At 44.5% G+C, this 25,713-nt stretch overlaps 1 protein-coding gene across 1 annotated transcript; it reads left to right on the top strand.

Annotated features, from left to right (window-relative positions):
• Positions 1–5,460: 5,460 nt before the first annotated feature.
• LOC310797373 (solute carrier family 22 member 4-like) lies at positions 5,461–24,352 on the top strand (the record flags this gene model as incomplete). The annotated part of the gene is made up of 10 exons (XM_083659744.1): positions 5,461–5,853; positions 9,216–9,319; positions 10,382–10,536; positions 17,835–18,006; positions 19,069–19,210; positions 20,610–20,713; positions 21,171–21,385; positions 21,998–22,180; positions 23,293–23,428; positions 24,245–24,352. 10 exons carry the CDS (start codon positions 5,461–5,463, stop codon positions 24,342–24,344), a joined length of 1,704 nt encoding a protein of 567 aa, XP_083515870.1. The 3' UTR covers positions 24,345–24,352.
• Positions 24,353–25,713: the final 1,361 nt, after the last annotated feature.

The following is a 25,713-nucleotide window of genomic DNA, read 5'->3' as shown; positions in this document are numbered from 1 at the left end:
GTGTGTGTGTGTGTGTGTGTGTGCGTGTGCGTGCGTGTGTGTGCGTGTGTGTGTGCGTGTGTGTGTGTGTGTGTGTGTGTGTGTGTGTGTGTGCGTGTGTGTGTATGTGTATGTGTGTGTTTGTGTGTGTGTGTGTGTGTGTGCGTGTGCATGCATGCAAGTGTGCATCACTGGGAGCGAGAGGCAGAGATGCTACAAGGTTTTGGTCATTCCCTAGTGTAATCTGGGCCGTGCAGGACGGGGTCAGGGTGGAGGGGTGAGGGGTGAAAGGTCACGGGGGGGGGGGTCTTTGAAAAATACCTCCGAGCCCACAGGATGGATGTGACGGTAATAGAGGAGGGGATGGTTATTGAACAACCCATCATTTTTATCGCCGCGGCTCCCAACACACGGAAGTCTTTCACTTGCGGCGGGTCAGGCTTCGGACAGGTGGCGACGTTTCTGCATCGAGATAAAAACAGGGCACCCCCCCCCCCCCACCCCCCATACATCACCCGATTGTACAACACTCTCTCTGGCGCGGCCTGCACATCTGATGGCAGCCAATGATGGATTCCGCTTGCATCGCGGCGCGCGCTCTCAAACAGCCATTATCATTAAAGGATAAATGCTGACTTCAGGTCTCATTTGGACAAATGGAGAGGGTTTTCACAACATCTTTTGATATTTGAGGAATGGCACGTATAAGAATGCTTAATGGGTAAAACACGGCCCCCCGTGTCCAGTCTGCCTTTTCTTGCCCCACGCGCTCGCCCCATCCTTCATCCCACGTCTAAAAATCCCTTCCATTCCCTCATCTTCCACTCATTTCTCCTCCTCCCTTCCTGGCTCTCTCCTTCCCATGTCCTTGTCTTGTGCATGCCACTGCTGCCTGCACCCCACCCCCACCCTCCTCCGCCTCCACTGCCATGCAGTCTCTCAAATTAATGTCGAGATATTGACAAGTCGTGTGCCTGGGAGGGAGAGATGATCAGGAGGAGGAGGAGGAGGAGGAGGAGGAGGAGGAGGGGACAGGAAGGAGCCTCGCTGCTCGCTCTTTGGACGAAGGCTGGGGTTTCCCCCGCGTTACAACAACCCCGCGCGGTAATTTACTTGTTTATTTGTGGCTTTAAAGTGCCGCTTACTCCTGCTCAGCAATTACCCAGCGGCCTGCCTCATCTAATCGTGGACTGAATCTTGAAAGTCCTTCATCGGCCTGATTTATTTGGTCTCTTCCCGGCTGCCCATCATTCAAAAGGCATTAGGGCAGGAGGAGTCCTTGCTGGAGGAACTGGGCGAGGGTTTCAGGCACTAAAGTCACGCACACACACGCACACGCACACACACACACGCACACACACACACACACACACACACACACACACACACACACACACACACACACACACACACACACACACACACACACACACACACACACACACACACACACACACACACACACACACACACACACACACACACACACACACACGTTTTACATTTAGCCGACGCATAAACATCCCACACTTCCCTTATGTAAAGTGGATAAGGTGTTGTGTGGACATACACAATGTGCACACGGGCTCGTTAGTCAATACACCAATTATATAGATGAGGGTATCGAAAGGGCAAATGATAGCCAATCAGTGAAGTGCTTTTACTGTCCTCTAGCAAGAGCTGACCCCGTGACCCCAGCTGCTGACCCCTCAGGCCAAAGGTCACCGCTCCGGGGTCAGAGGGCATTGCCATGCACTGGACAGAGAGCCGTTGCTATGGTTACAACGCTGGTCAAAGAATGGCTTAGGTGTGGAGGGGGAGGGGCCGCTTCATGTAGGTCGTTACCCGCAGTGCTTGACCTGTTTATTAAGGTACGTTCAACAAATTACATTCTCGACACTCCCCAAAGTCAATCTTTCATTTTGACATTGGCTTATCTGGCCAGAGTAGAGAAAACACACAAACTCAAAATATAGGCTAAATAAAAGGTCCGAAGAGGTCTGATTTGAATTCTTCATGTATAACATTTCTTTGGAAGAAAGATGTTGTGTGGCTATAGGAGCATTACTTTTACAGCGATATGAACACAAAACTGTTTCCAGCTATCTTGCACCATCTTGTGGCGACTGTAGGCTACACACAACTGCAACATTGCTGGAGACGTTTTGCTGACTATTACGACCAAATCCTCAATGTCTGTAGGCTACTCTGTAGCAAATGTGTTGTAGGCTATTATATAATGTAGTATGTGGTATATGTGATCATTTGCTTGGCTGGGGGGCTGTCATTTGACATGGTGAAAGACAGACAGAAACACACAGGATGATAACATGACAGGTTGATATATATACAGTTATACTGTAATGCAAGATAGCGGTCAGTATCCACTTCATGGGTACAAAAAGCAGCGCCTCCTCCATATTGAGCGGCTGCGGATAATAGTAGATATTGAACAATATCTCGCTAACTGCTTGGCCCTTCTCTTTCGGAGACCAGCCATCTGAAGGCTTCTCACAACCAGCTTATGACCTAGGCTACCAAATATGAAAACTAGAACTTTACACCTGTAGCCCAGCTGTGAAATGGTCTGTTCTAGCTGTTGGTATTTCATCATCTTGGTTAGAAAGGCCTCCTCTAGGCTGTGGTCAAAGGTACAGCCAACCTCTAGAACAAACACCTCTCTACGATTTTCATTGACAACAACAACATCAGGAGTGTTAGCTGGGATATTCGAGAACACATCTGAATCGTCACTACACAGACTGAACATGCTCGGCTTCACAATAGAATGTTAAAAAAGCGGTATTGAAGACCCGAAAATAGAAGAGATATCTTTTGATATCAGATCCACTAATCTGTCATGCCTACATTATGTAAAGCCCTTTGTATGCATGTCAACCATTTAAGATGTGAGCCATGGTTTCAGTGATCTGTTCATGACCATGATGTATACAGTGAGGAGCATGACTGTCAGGAAGCCAGATGGAAAGATTGAGCTTGGTTGGTAAAAGCTGCAGTCTTGCTTTTAGAGTGAAGATGATAATGCTCTCATCCAGAGCGACACTTTTAAACACTGCATGAGAAACAGAGTGATCTGCTGCAGGGAGACATGCAAGTTTCCCTTGGAGTTTTAACTCAGTCCAGTGTTGTTGTCTTTGTTGTTGCACCCTGATGAGGTGACCTCGGGCATTCGTTAGAGGGAGTTGATGATCTACTCCACAGATATTCAGGTTGCTCTCACAGAGATACTGGGGTCAGATATAACCGCTTCAGAGACATTCACTGCCTCTGAGTTAGGCCCCACCCACTCCAGGTCACACACACACACACACACACACACACACACACACACACACACACACACACACACACACACACACACACACACACACACACACACACACACACACACGTATACTCACCTGTCTCTCTCCCTGCACCGTGTAGCCTATACTTATAGCCTATACTGATTTCTGTGTATGTATGTTAGAATTTTGCTGGAAGTATGAATGAATGAATGAATGAAAGCTTTATTTTTTCGAAATAAAGCTTTCATTCATTCATTCATTCATACTTCCAGCAAAATTCTAACATACATACACAGAAATCAAGACATTGAGATCACCTTCACCCCCCATGTATCTCCATTCCAATAACCAATTTTAAATTATACAGGTGCCATATTATTATGGAACACCTATATCAACATTGCCAAACACGCATGAACTCTCTCAACTCCTTTAAATACAACCTTAGAACCTGACGAGTCACATACAGTAGCCCTCATATATCACACATAGCCTATTATATGTCATCTTAACTGCACGCAACCTGTACAACTGTACACAGCCTGGTGCGGTGCCAAAATGGAGAGGGGGGGGGGGGGGGGGGTCTTTCGGATAGTTCAGTCAATCAAGCATGTTGCAAAACCTGGGATGTGCAAACTATTTGGAATAGGGCCAGATTAGATAACGTGAAAATACCGGTGGGGGAGGGGGGGGCGGCAGCTGCTTCTCGCATCATATGTGTTTACCATTTGAACCTATAGTCCCAGCTGCCATAGGTCGCGGAACCGCCCGGGCCACATGGGCCCGGGCCCGGGTACATTTCAGTACCCCCCCCCCCCCCCCCCCAAAAAAAATAAAAAAAATAAAAATACAATTAAACCTAATTTACTTATTACACTCGACTGGTTGTTTTTCAGATGTGATTTAATCTAAAGTGAACTAAACAAGTCAGATCCACTATAAATGTTTTTCAGTAGATGCTGTGATGTAGCCACAAGAAAGGTGCAATATTAATGTTTTTCAGGAGATGGCGATGTTGCTAACTATAGGTTCTAAACAAGAAATATGGTTCAAATGTTTACAGTAGTTTTCCTTTCTTGCTGCACTACAATGTTACAATGCTGTGAGACGGAGCTAAACACAAAAGATGCAATATTAATAGTTTTTCATGAGATACTCAGTATTTAATACTAATACTAATAATAGAAAAGGAGAAGATACTGAATAATGACATCACAAGAGTATAATCCTAATTTAAAATTAAATATTCTTCTAAATATGGATAAAAGTCCAAAAAACATAAAATTTTCTTCGACGCTGCCGAGATTCCATTCCTTACAGCACCCCCTACTTAATAATAGTTCCAGCGCGGCTGCGAAAATGTGGTGGCGCATTGTGTCAAGTGTACTGGCTCGGGGAACGGTCCGGCCCCCGGTCCCTTAGGTTTCTGACAATGTGGCCCCCTGAACAATTTAGTTGAATAGCCCTGCTGTAATTTATAGATTCATTATGCTATAACTTATTTGTACTGATACATATGCATATATTAACCCAGTGGCACTCATATTCTGGTTTATTTCAAGAAAAACAATTTGGCTAGTTGAAATTAATTGGCTCGTAACTTTAAAATCTAGCAGCCATATTGGCTGGCGATAAAAAAAAAGTTTAATCTCAAACCCTGCAGGGAGAGCAGGTGGTGACATAGGAGTGAGTGAGAAAAGGATCAAATATATGATTGTTAAGACTGAATACTGACATCACAACTGTCTAATCCTAATGTTAATTTAAAATGAGATATTCCTATATGAATCTGGCTTCAAACGACCAAAATCTTTATATGATGATAATAATAATAATCAATGATGGTGGTTCACAGACATGTGTGTGTTTGTTGGGGGGGGGGGGCGCATCTGAACTTGCCCACCCAACACGCCCCCCGGCCCCCCCAAGTTCAGATGCGTTCTGCTACCTATGCCAGCTGCGTTGTTCCTACCTGGTGCTTGTCTCCAAACTCATATAGTGCTGTAAATGCATAGAGTTTTGTTGAAACTTGTCAGTAAAAAATACCGGTGAGGGGGGGGCAGCTGCTTCTCGCATCATATTTTACTGTTTACCATCTGAATTTCAACCTAGCCTACAGATTTTACGCGCAACGCATCACGGCTGCGGTTGTATGGCAGCGAGCCATACAAACATGACGGGAGAGAAAATTAGAGACTACGATGAAATCACATCTTTCCTGGGCGAGTTCGGTCCCTTTCAAATCGCAGCATTTGTCCTGCTGAGCGCAAGTGCCATCCCCAACGGCTACTTGGGAATGTGCATGGTCTTTCTAGCGGATGTGCCCGCGCACCGCTGCAAACTAGCGAACAGCTCCTCCACGGATAACGGCACCGGCACCGGCGGCACGGAGCTGGAGGTACTTCCCTTCGACGAACAGGTCACCCGGGCCGGACCTGACATGTGCTCTCGATACAAGCTGACCTGGAACTCAACGGAAACACCGCGACTTGGCAATGACACGGAGGGCTGTCTGGACGGATGGGTCTTCAGCACTGGGGAATACACAGCCAGTATTGTGGATGAGGTAACTAACGACCGTATAAAAACACTGAATAATCATAAGGTAGTAGATCATAGCCTTTGGGTTGCGCCTTAGACTATTCAGTGTTGTTTTCAACTCTTCTAGAGTGACCTATACCTGACACACGTTTAACTGATCACGCTCAGTCACAGCCGCGGACTGAATTATTTTGGGGGCAATGTAAAGCATGGGGGGCCCCGTGAATCCAGACCTTTATAGGCTACTTTTCCAATCCATCCTTTCTATAGGCTACATTCAGGCTACTTTTCCAATCCATCCTTTCTATAGGCTACATTCAGGCTACTTTTCCAATCCATCCTTTCTATAGGCTACATTCAGGCTACTTTTCCAATCCATCCTTTCTATAGGCTACATTCAGGCGGTGTCTCGTCATAGATGCGTGGTCAATGCATGGGGGAAATCCCCCGTTCTCCCCAGCCAGCATAGTTAGCATTTAGCTGCTAGCCCAGCCCAGACAGACAGGATCGGGGATTCAACCACCACAGTAAACGCACACCAGACGTCTATGTAGGCTACCTGCTGTTGAATCCCCAATCCTGTAGTGTAGAGCCACAGCACCGGCCTTTGGTGAGTCAGCCCATTGAGATATATGGGATATATGCGTCTAGTCTTGCGCACCAGCCTAATAACATTTTGTAAGCGTTCCCACACAGACCGACTGTATATATAGCTACATTACCAAACCAAAGGGGCTACTATAGCACTCATTATTGAAATATTTAGTTTTTTTTTAATGAAAGATGGGGAGCCCTATCGTCCCACTGGCCTTAAATTAGGCTTAGCGCCAGGCGCAGCCCTATTTAGTGGGCGTGGTCCGGCGCAGTCCCTATTTTCGTGTCGGCGCTACACGCGGCCTTACGGTGAAAACACACCGCACGCGTCTCCTGCACGTAAGCTGCGCGGCGCGACCATTTGCGACCTTGTGCGCAGCCAGTTTTCATTAGGACACCATGTTAACAGATCTGTCAGTCCACACCGAATTGCGCGCAGCGCGCCGCTCAGCTCAGCTCCGCGGACGCTCAGGGCCGCTCAGCTCAGCCTGGAGTTCTATTTTCCTGCGCGGCCGTCTGCGCCTGTGAGCGACTCTGTCAAGTTGAACAGATCAGATAAGGACAGACAGGAACTCCGAAACCGGACATTCGTCAAATAAAACCAATTTCAAAGTGAAATAATGTTTATTTACGTTGTTGATTGCCCCTTTGGAAGTGTGAAAAGAGAGAAAGAGCAGTGGGAGAGGGGGAGCGGCTTCTAGGGGCTCGTTGCCTGCGGAGCAACAAGTAGAGAGCTAGGACTCGCCTTCTCTCTACAACAGCACGCACTGGGAAAACGGGAGGAGAACAGACAAATGATGCAATTACATTTTATAACGAAGGTAGCCATTAACTGTTATCCCAAACATATTACTTTAGATATTTATGTCATCATTTACTTGGCCATGATAAGGAAGACAGGAGATCTGGGGCAAAATATATAGCTGACGAGCAGAGCGCGCAAAGAGAGCTGCGCTCTCTATGTGGACACTTTAAAGCGACTTCTGCGCGGAGGTGCGCTGCGCGGCGCATGCGCGCAATTTTCGCCTCTGGTATGTCCCCAGCGTTAAGCATTATAACCACGCCTTTTAAGCGTATAATTATTCACAACGTGCTCATTGGAGAAGTGCAGTAAACAAATCACATGTCCCTTTCATGTTCCATTCCAAGGAAATGGATCCAACGGATCCAATCCGGTCAGAAAAGCCCGAACAAAGCGCTCTGAGCTCCCCGCCTCCCTCTTTCATCCCCGTCTGTCTCCATATATATTATTCCATATTATTATGCTTCTCAAACCAATCTCACTGCAGTTTAAATACAACAAGCATGTAAATAAGCTACACTATAGCAAGATCAAAGTCAAAAGAATGTTCTAAACGCATCGGCTAGAAAAATATAGCCTATCCCTGGATGTCATGATGAGATTAGATTGGTGAAAGTTTGGGCAGAATGATATCATTTTCTCTCGCTACCTTTTCTTCTCCCCCACTGCACAGGTAGGATGATGCAACAGCCTCTGAATGACAGGGGCTCAAAACTACGGTATAACAACTTTTTTTTCATCGGTCATTGTGCCTGTCTGACGCACGAGAGAGGGAGTGAGAGAGAGAGAGAGAGGGGGAGAGAGAGTGAGATGGCAGAGGAGAACTGCGCGTAATTACGCACAGTAATATCCCCGGCGCACTGAATAAGGCCTGGTTTTGAAAAGCGCTAAGCGCTAAATTAACGCCAGGGGGGAAGATATCGTTAGGCCGGTATTTAAGGCCGAAATGCCCATTCTGCCCTATTCTGGCACTGCGCCACGCCTCTTCCCCGTAAAGCGCATTTCGGGGGCCTAAAAACATGATGCTATCTTCCCGAGGCAGGCGCAAAGCGTGGTTTTTTGCGTTTAACGCCTAAGGCCAGTGGGAAGATTGGGCCCGGGGTGTTTCTCAGTAAGTAAATTGATGAGATATGCTCACCTTACTTGATATTCTTGTCTTTTGTGGCATAAAGCCTATCTTTGCCTAACGCTGATACATTTTCATAGTTCTTTCATAGTGATGTAATGGGCTATAGGGAGGCAAAGTGACCGCCTACTTCCTGCTTGAGCACTGTACCAGAGATTTTCATCTGCCATTTATTTTCCCATAGACATTTTGTAAAATGCTTATAAAAGTAGTTTTACTTGTTCAAACCAAATGGTACAGATATATTTAGAAACAGGAGAGACCACATAACATTTCACTCGGACCAAAACATTAAAAAAATTGCGGATTTAAAGAAAATATTTTTTCAATGTAGTTTTTTAAGTTTTCAGATTCAGATTCATTTATTAAGGACTGCACAACAAAGTCGGCAGAATTTGCTTTCGGTACAGCAATTGTTATAGCACATGAATATTGTGTCAGCATAAGACATTACAGTACATAGACAGACATATGGCACCATAAATACAGAACATTCAACATATACATTTGCTGGAGAGGTATACAGTGAGATTTCAGAGGTGAGTGGAGTTCAGAAGCCTGATGGCAGTGGGGAAAAAACTGTTTTTGAATCGGGTTGTTTTGGTGGAAATTGATCTGTAGCGCCGTCCAGAGGGCAACAGTTGGAACAGGTGATTGGCTGGGTGAGATGGGTCAGAAACTATTTTTTGTGCTCTTGTGATTGTCCGTTTATGGTAGAGAGTGTCTAGTGATGGTCTAAGTGATGGTCTAAGTGAAATGTTCTATGGTCTCTCCTGATTCTAAATATAGCTGAACCGTTTGGTTTGACGAAGTAAAACTATTTTTATAAGCATTTTATGAATGTCCTCTCCCCTGTTCACTGTAGTGGGATCTGGTGTGTGACAGTGCATGGAAGGTCCCTCTCTCCACCTCCACATACTTCGTAGGAGTCCTGCTCGGGTCCTACACCAGCGGCCAGCTCTCAGATCGGTAATCCCTGTCATGTGGACAATGCAGCCAGCCTACATACATACCAGTGCAGAAGCCATATATCATAGGCTCACTTCTGTCTCCTCACCACACAACTATAAGAGGAACTTAGTGTTGAGAAAGCCTGCACTATAGGAAATGTCGAAAGTATTTGTTCCTGTATGCTGCTCACATACAGTATGTGGTCAACACAAAGGTAGAATTAGCACTAATTTTCTCCAAGGATTCTGCACCTGTCCAAAGCAGATAGCGGTTTAATTGCCTCTTCTTCTTTTTTTCTTCTTTTTTTATTATAATATTCAATTAGTACAAAAGAATACAGAGGAGCAGATCCCTATCCCTATCAAATAAGGTCTGTGGTTAACAAAAGTTTATGGGAACGCACATTTGGGTTCAGCAGGATCATCTTCATGAACGTTATTCACTTTTATGCCTTTTGAAGCGTTTTTGAAAGAAAAAAAACCTTTTAAAAAAAAAAACACATTTACGAACCAAAACGACCAACGACCAAAAGTCCTAAAAGTTATTCACGTTGGTGAAGATTATCCTGCTGAACCCAAATCCGCGCTCCCAGAAACTTTTGTCAACCACAGACCTTATTTTATGCATTTAAGTGAAATCCCCATTCTAAAACCCCATTCACTTTTCCTCTTACGAACCCGGAAGTACAGTATACTGTACTTCTCATTCCTCACTCCTGCGGTGCTCTTATAGCGTACAGTGTTCCTCTGTTCATGACCAATGAGCTTATCCTTTATTTGCATTGCTGCATGTGCCCACATGCTGCATGGAGGATTTTGCTGTATTCATTCTGGCAGTATGTAGCTCGAGCAACACAACATCGTGAAAATATGTCAGCCATTTCTTTGTACTAAGGCGACCGCGGTAGCCATCTTTGAACTATTGATTGCCTCTTCTTAGCATACCTGTAAAAGCAGCTGAGAGATCAAGTTAGTCAACTGATATAGACCCTCCACTGCTTCAGGGTGTTTGATCTCATTTTACATATTTACAAAGACATTTCTATATGCTCTGTTGGTTTATGCATGTGTTGTCTTGCAGGTTTGGCAGGAAGCCAGTGTTTTTTGGGAGTTTGGCCTTACAGACAGTCTTTGCCTTGGTCCAAGCCACCTCCGTCAGTTTGGTCATGTTCTGTATCTTCAACTGTCTGAGAGGAATATCCGACATATCCAATTTAATCTCATCACTGGTGCTGGGTGAGAGACCATGTGCACCTATACTACTGTTCTCAATAGCGTCCCTTTCTCTCTCTCTTCTCCAGTATCTTCACTGTTGGGCTGCAGGGAAAGTGAAACAAATGAGTTCTGCAAATGTGTAGCAGGCCTGTCCACAATAATAATTTAATAATAAAATGATCATTAACAAACAATAATGACAACAACAACAACAACAACCACAACAATGATAATGATAATGACAACAACAACAACAACAACAACAACAACAACAACAACAACAACAACAATGTAATAATAATAGTCAAGTATGAAAATCTCTCCCTGTTCAGAACATACCATACTACATACTACAATACCAATAACCATGGCAAATGGCAAATGGCCTGCATTTATATAGCGCTTTTATCCAAAGTGCTTTACAGTCAGTAGGTACATTCACCCATTCACACACAGATGGCGGCAGGCTGCCACACAGGGTGCTGGCACACCAACGGGAGCAATTTGGGGTTCAGCGTCTTGCCCAGGGACACTTCGACATGCAGACTGGAGGAGCCGGGAATCGAACCACCGACCTCTTTTATCCAAAGCGATTAGTGGACGACCTGCTCTACCTCCTGAGCTACAGCCGCCCCTTAAGCCGCCCTCTTAACCATAATAAGAGAGAGAAATCTTGACTGTCGATCAAAGTGGCACAGCACCTGTGGCCAAATGCATTTACGAGTCGTACATGCAACCTTCAAATTTGTAACCCTATGAATGATGCAGGCCCCCCATGGGCCAATGGGTTTGTTTCATCAAAATTGGAGTGGTGGTGTTGAAGTTATGGTCTTTCAGTGTTTGAAAAATTGACGTTCAATTATAGCGCCTGCATCAGGCCAATCAGTGTAATGCTTTAAACGCCAGAACACAGTGCCAAAACGCCTCGTTCCTCCAAGTTTCATCAAAATCACACCGGCTGTATGAAATATTACCTTTGAGTGTAAGCCAACTCAGCAAAACTGAACAACTCTCACGACTCGATGATCATAAATTCTGGCAACTTGTTTTACGTAAGGTTGCAAAAGATTAGAGTGATATTTAAGAGTGCCATTTAGGGGGCCAAATATAGAGGATTGATAGCATTTATCCCAAAAGATATGGGGCAACACTTCATTCCCACAGTCCACCACCACATCCAGAGAGTCTGGGTCTCTTTTAGGTGAGTTATCATATATCATTATCATACTGGTAATAGTGGCATTTCGGGATCTGGGGGGGGGGGGGTAGAGTGAGTTTGTTACTATACTGTACATGCTATGATGCAAGCAGTTGAGATTTATGGTCTTTTAGTGGTGGGTTAGCGACCTCTAATTTCCCCAAAAATATGGTAAAGGAGGAATGTCATCCCTTGGAAAACCGGGATGGGTGGATGGGGAGAGGTTTGATTTATCTGAGAATATTTCTTTTAATCTCTGGCTCTCCCAATGCCTTGGCAAGCAGCCATGAATATTCTCATGAAGAGCCACAGTTTGGAATGATTGCACCCCTGTTGCATGAATCAGTATTTTTTTTTACCCATGATGATATGAAGAACATCCAGACATGAGCAAAGAGGGCCACAGCATCATTCTTAAATCATTAGACAAAATACCCCCCCTTCCTCTCAATTTATCATCAGATATAATTCTATAAAAAAAAATATATATTTCTCAAGGAGTTGTGAGCCACCCTCTTTTATATTTGATCAACATCATTTCCATGGGAATCATGTAAAAATATGTTTCAATCTTGATAAGATCTTAGTCCTGATGAATGGCATGAGGATTGCAAGAACTGCTGTTTGAAATAGGAGTGGGAGAGGAGGCCTCCTGAAGGAGTAGAACGTTGGGCTTCTCAGTGATAAGATAAATAAGGACTGAAATTGTTACTCGTGGGAAGAGGTTTGGAGGTCTAATGCTCCTTGGTCACTGTGGGATGAGGTTTGGAGGTCTAAGGCTCCTTGGTCATGGTGGGAAGAGGTTTGGAGGTCTAATGCTCCTTGGTCACTGGTGGGAAGAGGTTTGGAGGTCTAATGCTCCTTGGTCACTGGTGGGAAGAGGTTTGGAGGTCTAATGCTCCTTGGTCACTGGTGGGAAGAGGTTTGGAGGTCTAAGGCTCCTTGGTCACTGGTGCGAAGAGGTTTGGAGGTCTAATGCTCCTTGGTCACAGTGGGAAGAGGTTTGGAGGTCTAAGGCTCCTTGGTCTCGGTGGGAAGAGGTTTGGAGGTCTAAGGCTCCTTGGTCACTGGTGGGAAGAGGTTTGGAGGTCTAATGCTCCTTGGTCACTGGTGGGAAGAGGTTTGGAGGTCTAAGGCTCCTTGGTCACTGGTGGGAAGAGGTTTGGAGGTCTAAGGCTCCTTGGTCACTGGTGGGAAGAGGTTTGGAGGTCTAAGGCTCCTTGGCCACTAGTGGGGAGATGTTTTGAGGTCTAAGGCTCCTTGGCCACTAGTGGGGAGATGTTTTGAGGTCTAAGGCTCCTTGGTCATGGTGGGAAGAGGTTTAGAGGTCTAATGCTCCTTGGTCACTGGTGGGAAGAGGTTTGGAGGTCTAATGCTCCTTGGTCACTGGTGGGAAGAGGTTTGGAGGTCTAATGCTCCTTGGTCACTGGTGGGAAGAGGTTTGGAGGTCTAAGGCTCCTTGGTCACTGGTGCGAAGAGGTTTGGAGGTCTAATGCTCCTTGGTCACAGTGGGAAGAGGTTTGGAGGTCTAAGGCTCCTTGGTCTCGGTGGGAAGAGGTTTGGAGGTCTAAGGCTCCTTGGTCACTGGTGGGAAGAGGTTTGGAGGTCTAATGCTCCTTGGTCACTGGTGGGAAGAGGTTTGGAGGTCTAAGGCTCCTTGGTCACTGGTGGGAAGAGGTTTGGAGGTCTAAGGCTCCTTGGTCACTGGTGGGAAGAGGTTTGGAGGTCTAAGGCTCCTTGGCCACTAGTGGGGAGATGTTTTGAGGTCTAAGGCTCCTTGGCCACTAGTGGGGAGATGTTTTGAGGTCTAAGGCTCCTTGGTCACTGGTGCGAAGAGGTTTGGAGGTCTAATGCTCCTTGGTCACAGTGGGAAGAGGTTTGGAGGTCTAAGGCTCCTTGGTCACTGGTGGGAAGAGGTTTGGAGGTCTAAGGCTCCTTGGTCACTGGTGGGAAGAGGTTTGGAGGTCTAAGGCTCCTTGGTCACTGGTGGGAAGAGGTTTGGAGGTCTAAGGCTCCTTGGTCACTGGTGGGAAGAGGTTTGGAGGTCTAAGGCTCCTTGGCCACTAGTGGGGAGATGTTTTGAGGTCTAAGGCTCCTTGGTCACTGGTGGGGAGACGTTTTGAGGTCTAAGGCTGCTTGGTCTCGGTGGGAAGAGGGTGAGGCTCAGTGAAAGTGAGATCAGATGTCCTAATGACAATATTTATGTTCTTTTACACCTCTGTTGACCTAAACTCTCTGCTTAAAGGACAATTCCTTTGGGATTTGATCCCGTTCACCATGGGAGCCAAAATGAGATGGGCATCTTTCTATCTATCTGACTTCTGCTCCAAAACAACGCTTTTTTGTGTTCGGTCGGTCCCGCCTTCTGTCAATCACAACTCACTCAAACCAAGCCGCTACACACCCACCAATCACAATCCATTCTTTATGTAAATAGACAAGGCAGTCTATTTAAATGACCTCCCTTTACACAGATTCTGAATCAGAATCAGAATCAGAATTCTTTTATTTGCCAAGGTATGTTTTCACATACTAGGAATTTGTCTTGGTGTGGTTGGTGCTCATTAACATTGATAAGAACAAATATACAAGACATGAACAAATAAAATATAAAGTAATGTATTAACAGATATAAACAGTATTAACAGAGTATAAACAGACTTGTAAAAATATTGCGTGAGTGGAAACATACCAAACCTATAAAATATTATAAAAGGATACAGATACTAACATATATAGATAGTATTAACAGATATAAACAGTATTAACAGAGTATAAACAGGCTTGCCAGCTAGGTGAGGTAGCTTAAATTTGTTGTTTACAGATTATGTACAGGGTCAGGGTGCATCAGAGGTAGCAGCAGTAAGTGAGCTTGGTGTTGACATGGTTTGCAGCACTGCAGATAAGTGACAGTCAGAGTAATAACATATGTACGGTGATAAAGTGCATGATATAGCAGCAGTAGTAACACAATATGTACAGTGGAAAGGTGCCCAATAGTAGCAGCAGAGTAATGAGCTTTAGTATTGCACATGGGGTCACAGGTATTGACAGAGAAGCATGAGAAGCAAGCATAGACCAGGGCCCGGTTGCACAAAGCACCTTAAGTTAAGATTTTCCTTAAAGTCGGAGTTAAGGTTTCCTTAAAATAAAGTCTGTTGCACAAAACAACCTTAAGTCTTCTCCTCAAGGTCTCCTTAACATTTTTGCTCAAGTATTTAAGGTTTGCTCCTTATCTTGCTCTTAATACTTAAGAAGCTCCTTAACTGTTGCACAAAAGACCTTAGCAACCAAAGTAAGGAAAAAAAACTAAGGTACCTCTGGCTCTACCTTAACCGCAACATGGCTGAGTTTATGGCGATACATGAAGAAAATGAACGCATCCCGAGAAGAGTGTTCCGAGACCGGGAGAACCCAATGGATACACTTAATGATGAGCAATTGATTTTACATTATAGATTTGACCGGCGTCAGTCCATTTATAATTTGTCCGAGCGTCTCGAGTTGGACCACCCAAACTTCGTGAATTAATTTTCATTGTTATTTCCTCCCACATTCGCTGTTTTCTGCTGGCTGTAATCAGTGGATCAAATTTACTTTTTAGTATCAGTTTTCTCCTATTGTATTCCTCCGATAGCATCGTCTTTTCCTCCTCTGACCAGTTTGATTTGATTTTATTTTGTTCTGCTGCCATTGCCTTGTCTTGTTTGTTTGTTGTTGTTCTGTTCTGTTAGGCGATATCACAAGTAGACGGAGGCGCGCGGACAATATACAGTCTATCTATGGCGAGACCCGCGGAGAAAGCGCACCCGTGACGGTCTCCATGGAAACAGTAGAATTTTACTGCCGTAAAATCTCTTCCAGTGCAGTAAATGCCTCAGCGTTTTCCTTACCTAAGGAAACCTTTTAAGGATGTCTGTGCAACACCCTTAAGTATATTCCTCAGCTGAGGAGAAATCAAACCTTAAGTGTCATACTTAAGGAGCAAACTTAAGGTGCTTTGTGCAACCGGGCCCAGAACTGCACATCCAAAGCGTCAAGGCCGCGCCCCTTTTTGGGGGATAACACAAGCCACTCGCGTTGACTTCAATGTAAAATAGCAGTACCCAAAACATCTATAGAAAAATAACAGAATTAATTTCCTTTATAAATGACCCAAAGACACCATGACATATACATGACACAATATATTTCAACTCGGCCGGCCATAGAATGCGCAAGATACATCGACACGAGGTACTTGCCTTATATGAACGCTGTATCCAGTTTCCACCAGGTTACATGCATCGTCCACATTGACGGTGTCACGCCGTCGCCTACCCTATCGCAGACCTTTTTTTTTTATTGTTAGTGAAACTATAACAACACAGCAACTCTTTGGCATATCTCTATCAAATTAAACCGTTTTAAATAGTTTGTTTGAAGTGGTTTCGGCTTCTTGTACCGTCGTTTACTATGGTGGGTTTCCCCTAAAAAGGGGCGCGGCCTTGGAGCTGGGCGCTTGAAGACGCGATGCAGTTCTGGTCTATTCTTACTATGCACCCACTCTTTACCTCCACCTCCCCGGTCTCCACCTGCTACAGTCTGTCCAGCAGAGCCTACATAAGATAGACTACTACACTATTAGGTCACTCTTCAAGTGACACCACAGCACAGTGTTGCTCCTCTGGCTCTACTCTGAGGCCATTTACACCTGGCGTTAACATGCGTTTTCTGTGATCAGATTACAATCAGATTGTGTTTTATCACTTGAAAGTACAGGTGTAAACACCCCCAAAACGCATTGAAGAAGGATTGCAATCTGATCGGTCAAACCACCTCCGGAGGTGGTCAGGGATGCATTGTGTACACATTGAGGCCATTTACACCTGGCGCTAACATGCGTTTTCTGTGATCAGATTGCAATCAGATTGTGTTTTATCACTTGAAATGCCAGGTGTAAACACCCCCAAAACGCATTGAAGAAGGATTGCAATCTGATCGGCCAAACCACCTCCGGAGGTGGTCAGGGATGCATTGTGTACACATTGAACACAAGTGTAAATGCAATGTGTCCTCTCAATCTGGATACAGCAACTTTATGCGGATTGAGAGGACAACCATTTCTGCAATCAGATTGCAGAAAACACATGTTAACGCCAGGTGTAAATGGAATCAGGCTGAAGTGATAAAATACAATCTGATTGCAATCTGATGGCAAAAAACGCATGTTAACGCCAGGTGTAAATGGCCTCATTGAACACAAGTGTAAATGCAATGTGTCCTCTCAATCTGGATACAGCAACTTTATGCGGATTGAGAGGACAACCATTTCTGCAATCTGATTGCAATCAGATTGCAGGAAATGTATGTTAACGCCAGGTGTAAATTGAATCAGGCTGAAGTGATAAAATACAATCTGATTGCAATCTGATCACAGAAAACGCATGTTAACGCCAGGTGTAAATGGAATTAGGCTGAAGTGATAAAATACAATCTGATTGCAATCTGATCACAGAAAACGCATGTTAGCACCAGGTGTAAATGGCTCTATAGGTGATTTGCATTGCACCCCTGCCATACCTTCAGCATGCTTGCTGGGTAAGCAGGAAGAAGCTTGGAGCAGAGCCATACCATTTGTTGCTATAAATGGGTGCATCTTGTGACTGCAGTGTCCGTGACTGAACAACTGTTACTAATAATAAAGTTAGTAATAGAGACATGAAGGACATTTTAGGACACGTCTGCGTCACAGTCCCACTTTCTAGTCAGACCAGTTTTGTCAAACAGTAAAAGCATGTTTGCGTGTAAAAGCATGTTTGTATGCTTTTACTGTTTGTTTTTTACTGCATGCAAATATTTGAAATGCTTCTAAAAGTGACACCTACCTACTTTAAAAATGTATTGCCTCCTGCCCAGTGGGCCAAGGCGTGCACCGTGTCAACAAGACATCCTGGGTTCAATTCTGCACTTATCACATCTCATCTCACTCCCAATCTTTCCTTCTCTCTCTGCTTTGAGCTCTAAAGGGAGACATGCTAAAAAGAAGAAGCATAAACACAATGTATTTCACAAAATTAAATGAATTAAAATCTGTGCTTTTGAGTGAACTTAATCCTGATGTTGTCCCTCTTTCCATCAGGGTGTGAGATACTCAGTCAGTCCACCAGGGTCAGCTTCACTCTCCTGGGTCACTGTGTAGGTTTTGGCATTGGTTATGCCTTCCTATCTCCCTTTGCCTACCTCATACGCAGCTGGAGGATGCTGCTAGTCGCTGCAGCCATCCCCGGCTTCCTCTACATCCCAGTGTGGTGGTAAGTAAGTCAGCGATTGGCTGATGGACGTTTGATTGATCGGTGCTTTGTCCCATGTTCAGGAAGAGGGAGGCTTAAGCTGGAGCTGGCAGGGGAGTTGTCCAATTTGATTGGGCAATGTGTTAAGCCATGCTGATACTTTTTGTTTTTAGCCATTATGGACACAGTCAACTTCAAAGTGCAAGGTGCAGGCAAGGACAATACAAGTTGGTTCAGTGCAAACCTTCTTGCTAGGTTGACAAGAAGCGTAAAAGCTTAAACCTGTTTATTGAGATGTGGGAATGAGCTGATCTGGTCTGGTCCAGACCAGTTCCTAACCTCGGTGTTGAGTAAGTGTCCTTGTGCAAACACTAAGGCATCTAATGTTGTTTAAATGAAGCGTGTCTCCTTTCTTTTACTAAAGCGTGTCTCCGCCTGTATCTTCTGGTCCCGCACTCTCCCAGACAATGATTACAAAAATCTCTCACGCACGCTGCAGCAATGGCTCCACAGTCTTTTCCATCTATATTCTCTGTAAAGTTGGTATGCATCTATCTCCTTCATTACCTATTACCCGGTCTGTCTGTAGGTTACCTTACTGTGTATCTGTTTACCAGGGCGAAATTTGCCTAGGGACAGGGGCGACATGTCTCTTTTCAAAATGCAGATTTTGTCCCCCCCCCCCCCCCCCCCCCTTTTTAATCACAAAAATCATGGACGTGGGCTGTAGCAGGCTTAAAGATGATTAAATAAATAAATAAAAGTAAATTAAAACAAATCTCTCAAGCAGTATGGACATGAAGCTTAAAAAGTGTTTTTGAAGCAATATTAAGCTTCCACAACTGCCTTTAATTGTCTTGAAGAAACATCAAAATACGTTAAATGCGTCTATTATCGCCATTTGTGTCACCTGCAAATGATTTTATTATACTGTATTTAACAAATGATAATTTTCTGATTGTTGGAAATGATAATAGTCTGTGATGACAGCTGTGATGTCCAGAGTGCCTCTAGTGCTCAAAATGTTTCAAGTTCTCCCGTCCGCCGAACCACCGGTCTCTCTCTCTCTCTCTCTCTCTCCAGGGTGATTCCTGAGTCTCCTCGCTGGCTGCTGCAGAGAGGGCGAGTGGAGGAGGCGGAGCTAGTCATACGAAACGTCGCCAAGAGGAACGGAGTCCCCGCCCCCGAGGTCATATTTAGGGTCGACGAGTGCCTGGAGCTAATGGTACTCGCTCCATTATTACCCCTCACACTAACTGTGTCAACAACAATGCTGTTTGTGCTCCGACATAAAAGTAGGCCCTAAACTGTGGAAGTAGTCGCTTGGTACTTTTCCAACGTGGCAAGTGGGATTTACAGTCTATGTGTTACATCCTGTGCTTGTGGCTATAGAGAGGCAAAGTGAACGTCACTTCCTGCTTCAGCACTGTACCAGAGATTTTCTTCCGCAATTTATTTTCCCATAGACATTCATATAAATGCTTATAAAAAGAGTTTTACTTGGTCAAACCAAACGGTTCCGCTATATTTAGAATCGGCAGAGAACATAGAACATTTCACCCGGACCAAAACAACATCAAAAAAATATTTTCTTTAAAAACGCATTTTTTTTTAACGTTTTGGTCCGAGTGAAATGTTATGCGGTCTCCAGCTGGCCGCTGGTGTAGGACCCGAGCAGGACTCCTACGAAGAATGTGGAGGTGGAGAGAGGGACCTTCCATGCACTGTCACACACCAGATCCCACTACAGTGAACAGGGGAGAGGACATTTCATAAAATGCTTTTAAAAAATTGTTTTACTTCGTCAAACCAAACGGTTCAGCTATATTTAGCTGGGAGCAGTATGGGTTAGCGCCCCAGCCTGTGTCTTCCGTGAGGAAGAAGCCCAACAAATCCACGAGAGGCCTTTTAGGAGGGCCATTCAAGCCGCAAGTGGAGCCTGCAGTACCACCACGGCCCAAGAAACATCATACCGGAATGAAATGTTGGGAGCGGGGGAGTCTGGTGCAACGCACAGGTCCTGGACCTGGTGAGACGTAGGAGGAGCCCGGACAGGAGTCAACCCACAGAGCCCAGTCCCTCCACGTGCCAGAGCCTCCCGGTCCCGGCAGAGTAGTTCCGGAGCAGCGGATTGAGTGGCCCTGTCTTTCCCTAAGAGGGCTGACCGTGGGTAGCTACTGGGACGTAAGTCGGGGCTTGATCAACCCCGGCTGGGTCACCTGGGCGAGGGTGTATGATGTTGCAGTACCCGAAACATCCTATGACCCCAGGGTACATCACTGATGATACGTCCCAGTTGCATCCATGTGATGTTTTTTCTCTATAGAATCAGGAGAGACCATAGAACATTTCACTTAGACCAAAACTTAAAAAACTACATTGAAAAAATATTTTCTTTAAATCCGCAATTTTTTTATGTTTTGGTCCGAGTGAAATGTTATGCGGTCTCTCCTGTTTCTAAATATATCTGTACCGTTTGGTTTGAACAAGTACAACTATTTTTATAAGCATTTTACGAAATGTCTATGGGAAAATAAATGGAGGATGAAAATCTCTGGTACAGTGCTGAAGCAGGAAGTGATGTTCCATTTTGCCTCTCTATTCGGTCTGTCTTTGTGATTCAGCAAAGTCAAGGTGGGGAAGAGCAGCAGGCGCAGACATATACTTTTGTGGACCTGATCCGCACCTCGAACATGAGGAACATCACATTTATCCTGCTGACCCTATGGTAATGTAACGTCCTCAGTCCCTACTCTGTCTGCATCTGTCACATTTACACTCTGATTGCTCCCCCCACCCCCCATTTATAATATGATGCTTACCTGCTAAGCAGACGTATTTGTGCCTTTAAAATAATTTGCCGCAAACATGGCTGTACATCCTGAAAAATTTAAGCTAGACACAAAATGGCTGATTTGGGTGACATGTGAAATATATGCTAATTACAGTTGTGGTGTGTTGTTAACTGGAACTAATTGGAGATTTGGAAAATGTAATTAACGAAATGATCAAACAAAGTGAAATATCAGTCTTTTCTTCATTAAACAGTGGTTGGATGAATGTAGAAAAATAGGCGCATGTTAATTCCTACAATATGCCCCCTTGAAAGTCATGACAAAATACTTTTTTTTTTTTTTACTTTTCTTCCATCCTCATCCAGCTTTGTATTTCTGCTCCTCCCCCAGGGCAGTCACCACCTTGGTCTTCTACGGTCTCTCTCTCAACACTGGCAACATGCATGGAAACCCCTACCTCAACAGCTTCATATCCTCGGTCACAGACATTGTGGCGTATGGCGCCACCTGGCTGCTGATTGACCGAGCACCGCGGCCCACTCTCCTCTTCTCCACGCTGCTGTTCTGCGGCATCATGCTGGTCGTCATCAAGCTGGTCCCTGAAGGTTTGCATGGTTTTACAAAGGCTATGATTGATTGTTCTTGTTGTTGTTGTGATTGGTCAAATCAAAGCAGTATCATGTGACACTCATCGTCAGTCACATTGGACAAAAATGTCAGCTAAATGATGTACCGGTAATGCAGTGGTTTGCAAACCTTTTTGGCTTCAGTACCCCCTTTCCCTGATTTCTGAATCCAAGTATCCCTTTACTCGACTACAACATTTAGCCTCAAAACCAGCAAAAGAAAACTATAGCGCGCATATGATGCAATGGATGAATGATAACCCAACATTTGAAGAAATTATAACATTACAAAATAAGAAATGGAGTGACGGAGTTTCGTCCACAGCGGGACGCATAGGCAGCATCATTTGCAATGAGTGCCTCCTGATTTTAACGTTTCATTGATTTTCATGATTTATTTATTCTTACATTTGGCCATTTCCCCCTTACTCTCAAGTACCCCCTGTAGTACCTCCACGTACCCCTAGGGGTATGCATACCCGAGTTTGTGCACCACTGATGCAGTAATGCAATGTAAAGCACAAGGATATATTATGCATTAAGTGAGACTGCGTATGCCTATAGTTTTAACAGCCATGTCTGTCTGTTCAGATATGCATGCCATGTGCCAGGCATTAGCCTTGCTGGGAAAGCTGGGTGTGTCTGGCGCCTACGCCTTTCTCTATTTGCTCTCCACTGAGCTGTTCCCCACTGTGGTCAGGAACATGGGCTTGGGAGCGTCGTCCACAGCGGGACGCATAGGCAGCATCATCGCTCCCTATGTCGTCCACATAGGTACGTGTTTTCAGTTTTGTTACATTTGTGTGTGCATGTCCACTGTTCATGTACGATCAGAAGTACAACTTGAAGACATCGTTTCAAAGTAGAAACAAGATATTCAAAAGATATCAAATCCCAAAATGACACTTTTTCTTGCACTGAAATACAAACAATTTAAATTCAGGGGTGCTGCAGATTCAATATGAACAGCCATTTTGCCATTTTTGTCTAACCAGGTTTCAGTTAAAAACATAAAATCAAGTTTATAACTATTAATTGGGTCACTGATCAAAGGAGACTTGTTAGCCAAATTCCATTTATTTGCGGCGTGTGGGTTTGATGAGATTTGGGGGATTTGCTTGTATCTTCTCCTCCACTATCCTCTTCAGTGGGTCAGAGGTCATCCTGAGGGGCGAGGAGGGAGAGGGCTGCAGGATGTGGTTTCTTATCAAAACCCTGGATGTTCTCATTTTGCTCAAGACCACCAAGAAGCAAAACAAATAGCATGTGGTTAGACAAAATCCATTCCCATCACAGCGCTTCATGTCTTTATTATTGTATGTGTTCGTTCATTCATTCATATATACACAGCTAATAGTTCCTCTGTACTTGTGATATACTGTACATTCTGTTGTAAACTGGCCTTCTTGCCATTCCTGTCATAAAATTCACGGTCCGTTTTTCAATCTGACACGAAAAATGATTTTCAACTGTCTTTTTTCCATTCCCCCCCCCCCCCCACACTGTTTTCAATTAGAAAGGAATTACAAAGTATCCGAAGGTACCCAGATCTAAACTGTACATGGCCATTTAGATATGTGAATATGTTGGTCAAATATATTATTTGTATTGTTCTGTTGCATGCTACTTGTACTTATTTATAGGTTATCAAAAATGAGTGTAGGCTAAGGCTGTGTATTGCACAGCCTTACATTTTGCATATAAAAAAGACATTTTCTCATTAAAGTTATAATCTCAAAGATTTTCATCTAAATAAATATCTTAACACAATGGTGATTGAGGCTATGTCCCATTGATGGAAGCCTTTGCATTTTCAGTATTGCAGCATTTATGAACTTGGTGTCGATAAAAAATAAAACTTTAAGTGTCTTTTGTTCTGTTTACAGGAGTTTACAGCAAGGTCCTCCCGTACATTGTATTTGGCACACTCAGCATCCTGGCTGCTGTTGTTAGCATCATGCTACCAGACACAAGAAACTGCAAACTCCCTGATCACATCAGCCAGGTCAAAGCCGTCAGAAGGTACATTATGTCACTGTGTGTGACTGGGATAGGCCAGATATTCCTGTTTCTTTTTTCTAATCCTTGTAGAAAAAAATGGACCACCAGCCTACTAGACTTCCTTTAGCTCCGAAGGCGCTAGATATTGAAACGAATATCACACGGCAACTCCTTGTAGTTGTAACCCGAGACATTGGACCATTGTTATCTGAAAGGGATTTGACATAGTTTAGAGTCATTATGTCATCAAGATCTGGTTTGAGGTCAAACTGGAGCTGCAATTTCATGATTAAAGGCTGGTGCCGATTTCAAACATGTGGTGTTAGGAAAGACGCAAAGGAGGAATGTAGGTACATTTATGTAGAGGAAACGTCCCGTGACTGCCCCTCCCTCTCTGTCTGGCCGGATCATGGATGTATTAAACTGGTCTGACTTCCACTTTACTTTGATGTACATTTTTCTGCAGGGGGGGGGGGGGGGGGGGCGCTAGAGAGGCCTCATGCTTTCCACCTGGCTGTGTTTGCTCTTGCATTATTTTAGTGTTGTTTTACACCTTGCAACATCCCTATTCCATCCATGCACGCACACCACTGACTCCACATAGTTTTGTGTTTTTGGACTATTTTAAATTAAAATAAATTCTTGTGAGCAGTTACATCAGATGTGTTCAGATGTGTGGCCTGAGGCTGCAACACATCTGCCTGCCAGGCCCCTGTAAAAAAAAAAAAAGAAGAAGAAAAAGAAAAAAAGTAAACAGGAACACAGTCAGAGTGTCACGCTATATTTCATCTTCTATCGTTTGTACACTCAGCATAATAATCCTCTTTTATCTTCAAGCTGTTGCTCACCAAAGGAGGCGTCCACAGCTCCACCCTGCACAAGCCCAGACTGTAAAGGAATGAGCGACTTCCCTGATAAGCCATCACAAACTGTATAACAGCGCCCTCTGCTGAGACTTCTGAGACAAGACAGCAAGGCACCCAGAAGCAAAGGACGACTTGACAAAAGCCATCAAACAAAATGTACCGCTGTGCTTTCTGGTGAGTTGCAGTCTGAAGCGGATGTGTGTCATGGGTGTTGTTCAGGACAAGACCCGCTGGCGTTTTCTGATCTTTCCTAGAAACAGATTTAGCCCAAACCACAACATATTCATACAGACCTCTCTGTTGCAGCGTGGGTTGGAATCCGGCCCCCTGCAGCTAATGTACTGCACTGCAAGCAAGCATACACTGGAAGTGTTTATGATCTCTGGTTTCATGTTACAAAATCAATGAGAAAGCATGTGTGTATAGGGCTTTGTAATAATTTCATATTAAGAAGGTCATTTACTGGTATACTACTACCAGTACTTACTAGTATAGCTAAGTGTTGAAAGCCTTCCATCTCTGGACCAGTGTCTTGTTCTGGGGTCTGGGTAGTGTAGTGGTCATTTGTACTCGCCTACCACCGTGTAGACCAGTGATACTCAACTTGCGGCCCGGGGGGAAGATGCGGCCCGTGATAGGGTGCAGAGTGCCCCCCCCAAACATTTTCTAATTCACAATGAAAACTAACATCAAATGAAGTTTGATGAATTGTCAAATATTGCCGCCTCCTTGCCGCCCAGGCACTTATGTGTACTTAACGAACTTAATTTTCTTTTAGAGAGCCTTTATTGATTTGTTTGGGAAGAGGGTTTACTGAATTGAAGTGAACAAACTGAATTTCTAACTTTTGTTTTGTTTTAACTCTGGGTGAATAGCATCTATATAGTTTGGTTGATTCTTTGGACTTGCCTGTAAAGGACATCATTTCTTGAGTGGTTTCCAAATTTATATTGAACTTCTCTGTTTGCATTGTTGCTCTGATTATTGCTTTTATTATTTGTTTGCATTTTGCTTGGTGGTTCAGATTGAAGCTATGTGGGTTCATGGCAGAGTAGTGTAACAATCTTAAAATATAAAAATGTAAAAAGAATTGGGCTAGCACCCAAAAACCTACAATCAATTACAAAACATATGTTTGTTTATCACTGGCCCCTGGCCTGCTGTCATTTTGCAAAAGTGGCCCCCGGGCAAATCAAGTTGAGTATCCCTGGTGTAGACCCAGGTTCAATTCCCAGCAGCGGTACTTCTGGCTTGGTCAGATGTTCCTACAGACACAATTGGCCGTGTCTGCGGGTGGGAAGCCGGTGGGATATGAGTCCTGCATTAGTGCCTGCTCTGGTCGGTCATGGGTGCCTGTCCGGGGGGAGGGGAACTGGGGGGAATGTGGCCAAGTACAACTGGGGAGGTTTGGGCAGGTGTGTGACTGATGATGCAGTGGCC

Source organism: Poromitra crassiceps (genome assembly GCF_964638095.1).
Source record: "Poromitra crassiceps genome assembly, chromosome: 23".
In the NCBI taxonomy this organism is placed as follows: domain Eukaryota; kingdom Metazoa; phylum Chordata; class Actinopteri; order Beryciformes; family Melamphaidae; genus Poromitra; species Poromitra crassiceps.
Note: the sequence above shows the minus strand (reverse complement) of the source record. Positions and strands in the feature narration are given on the sequence as shown.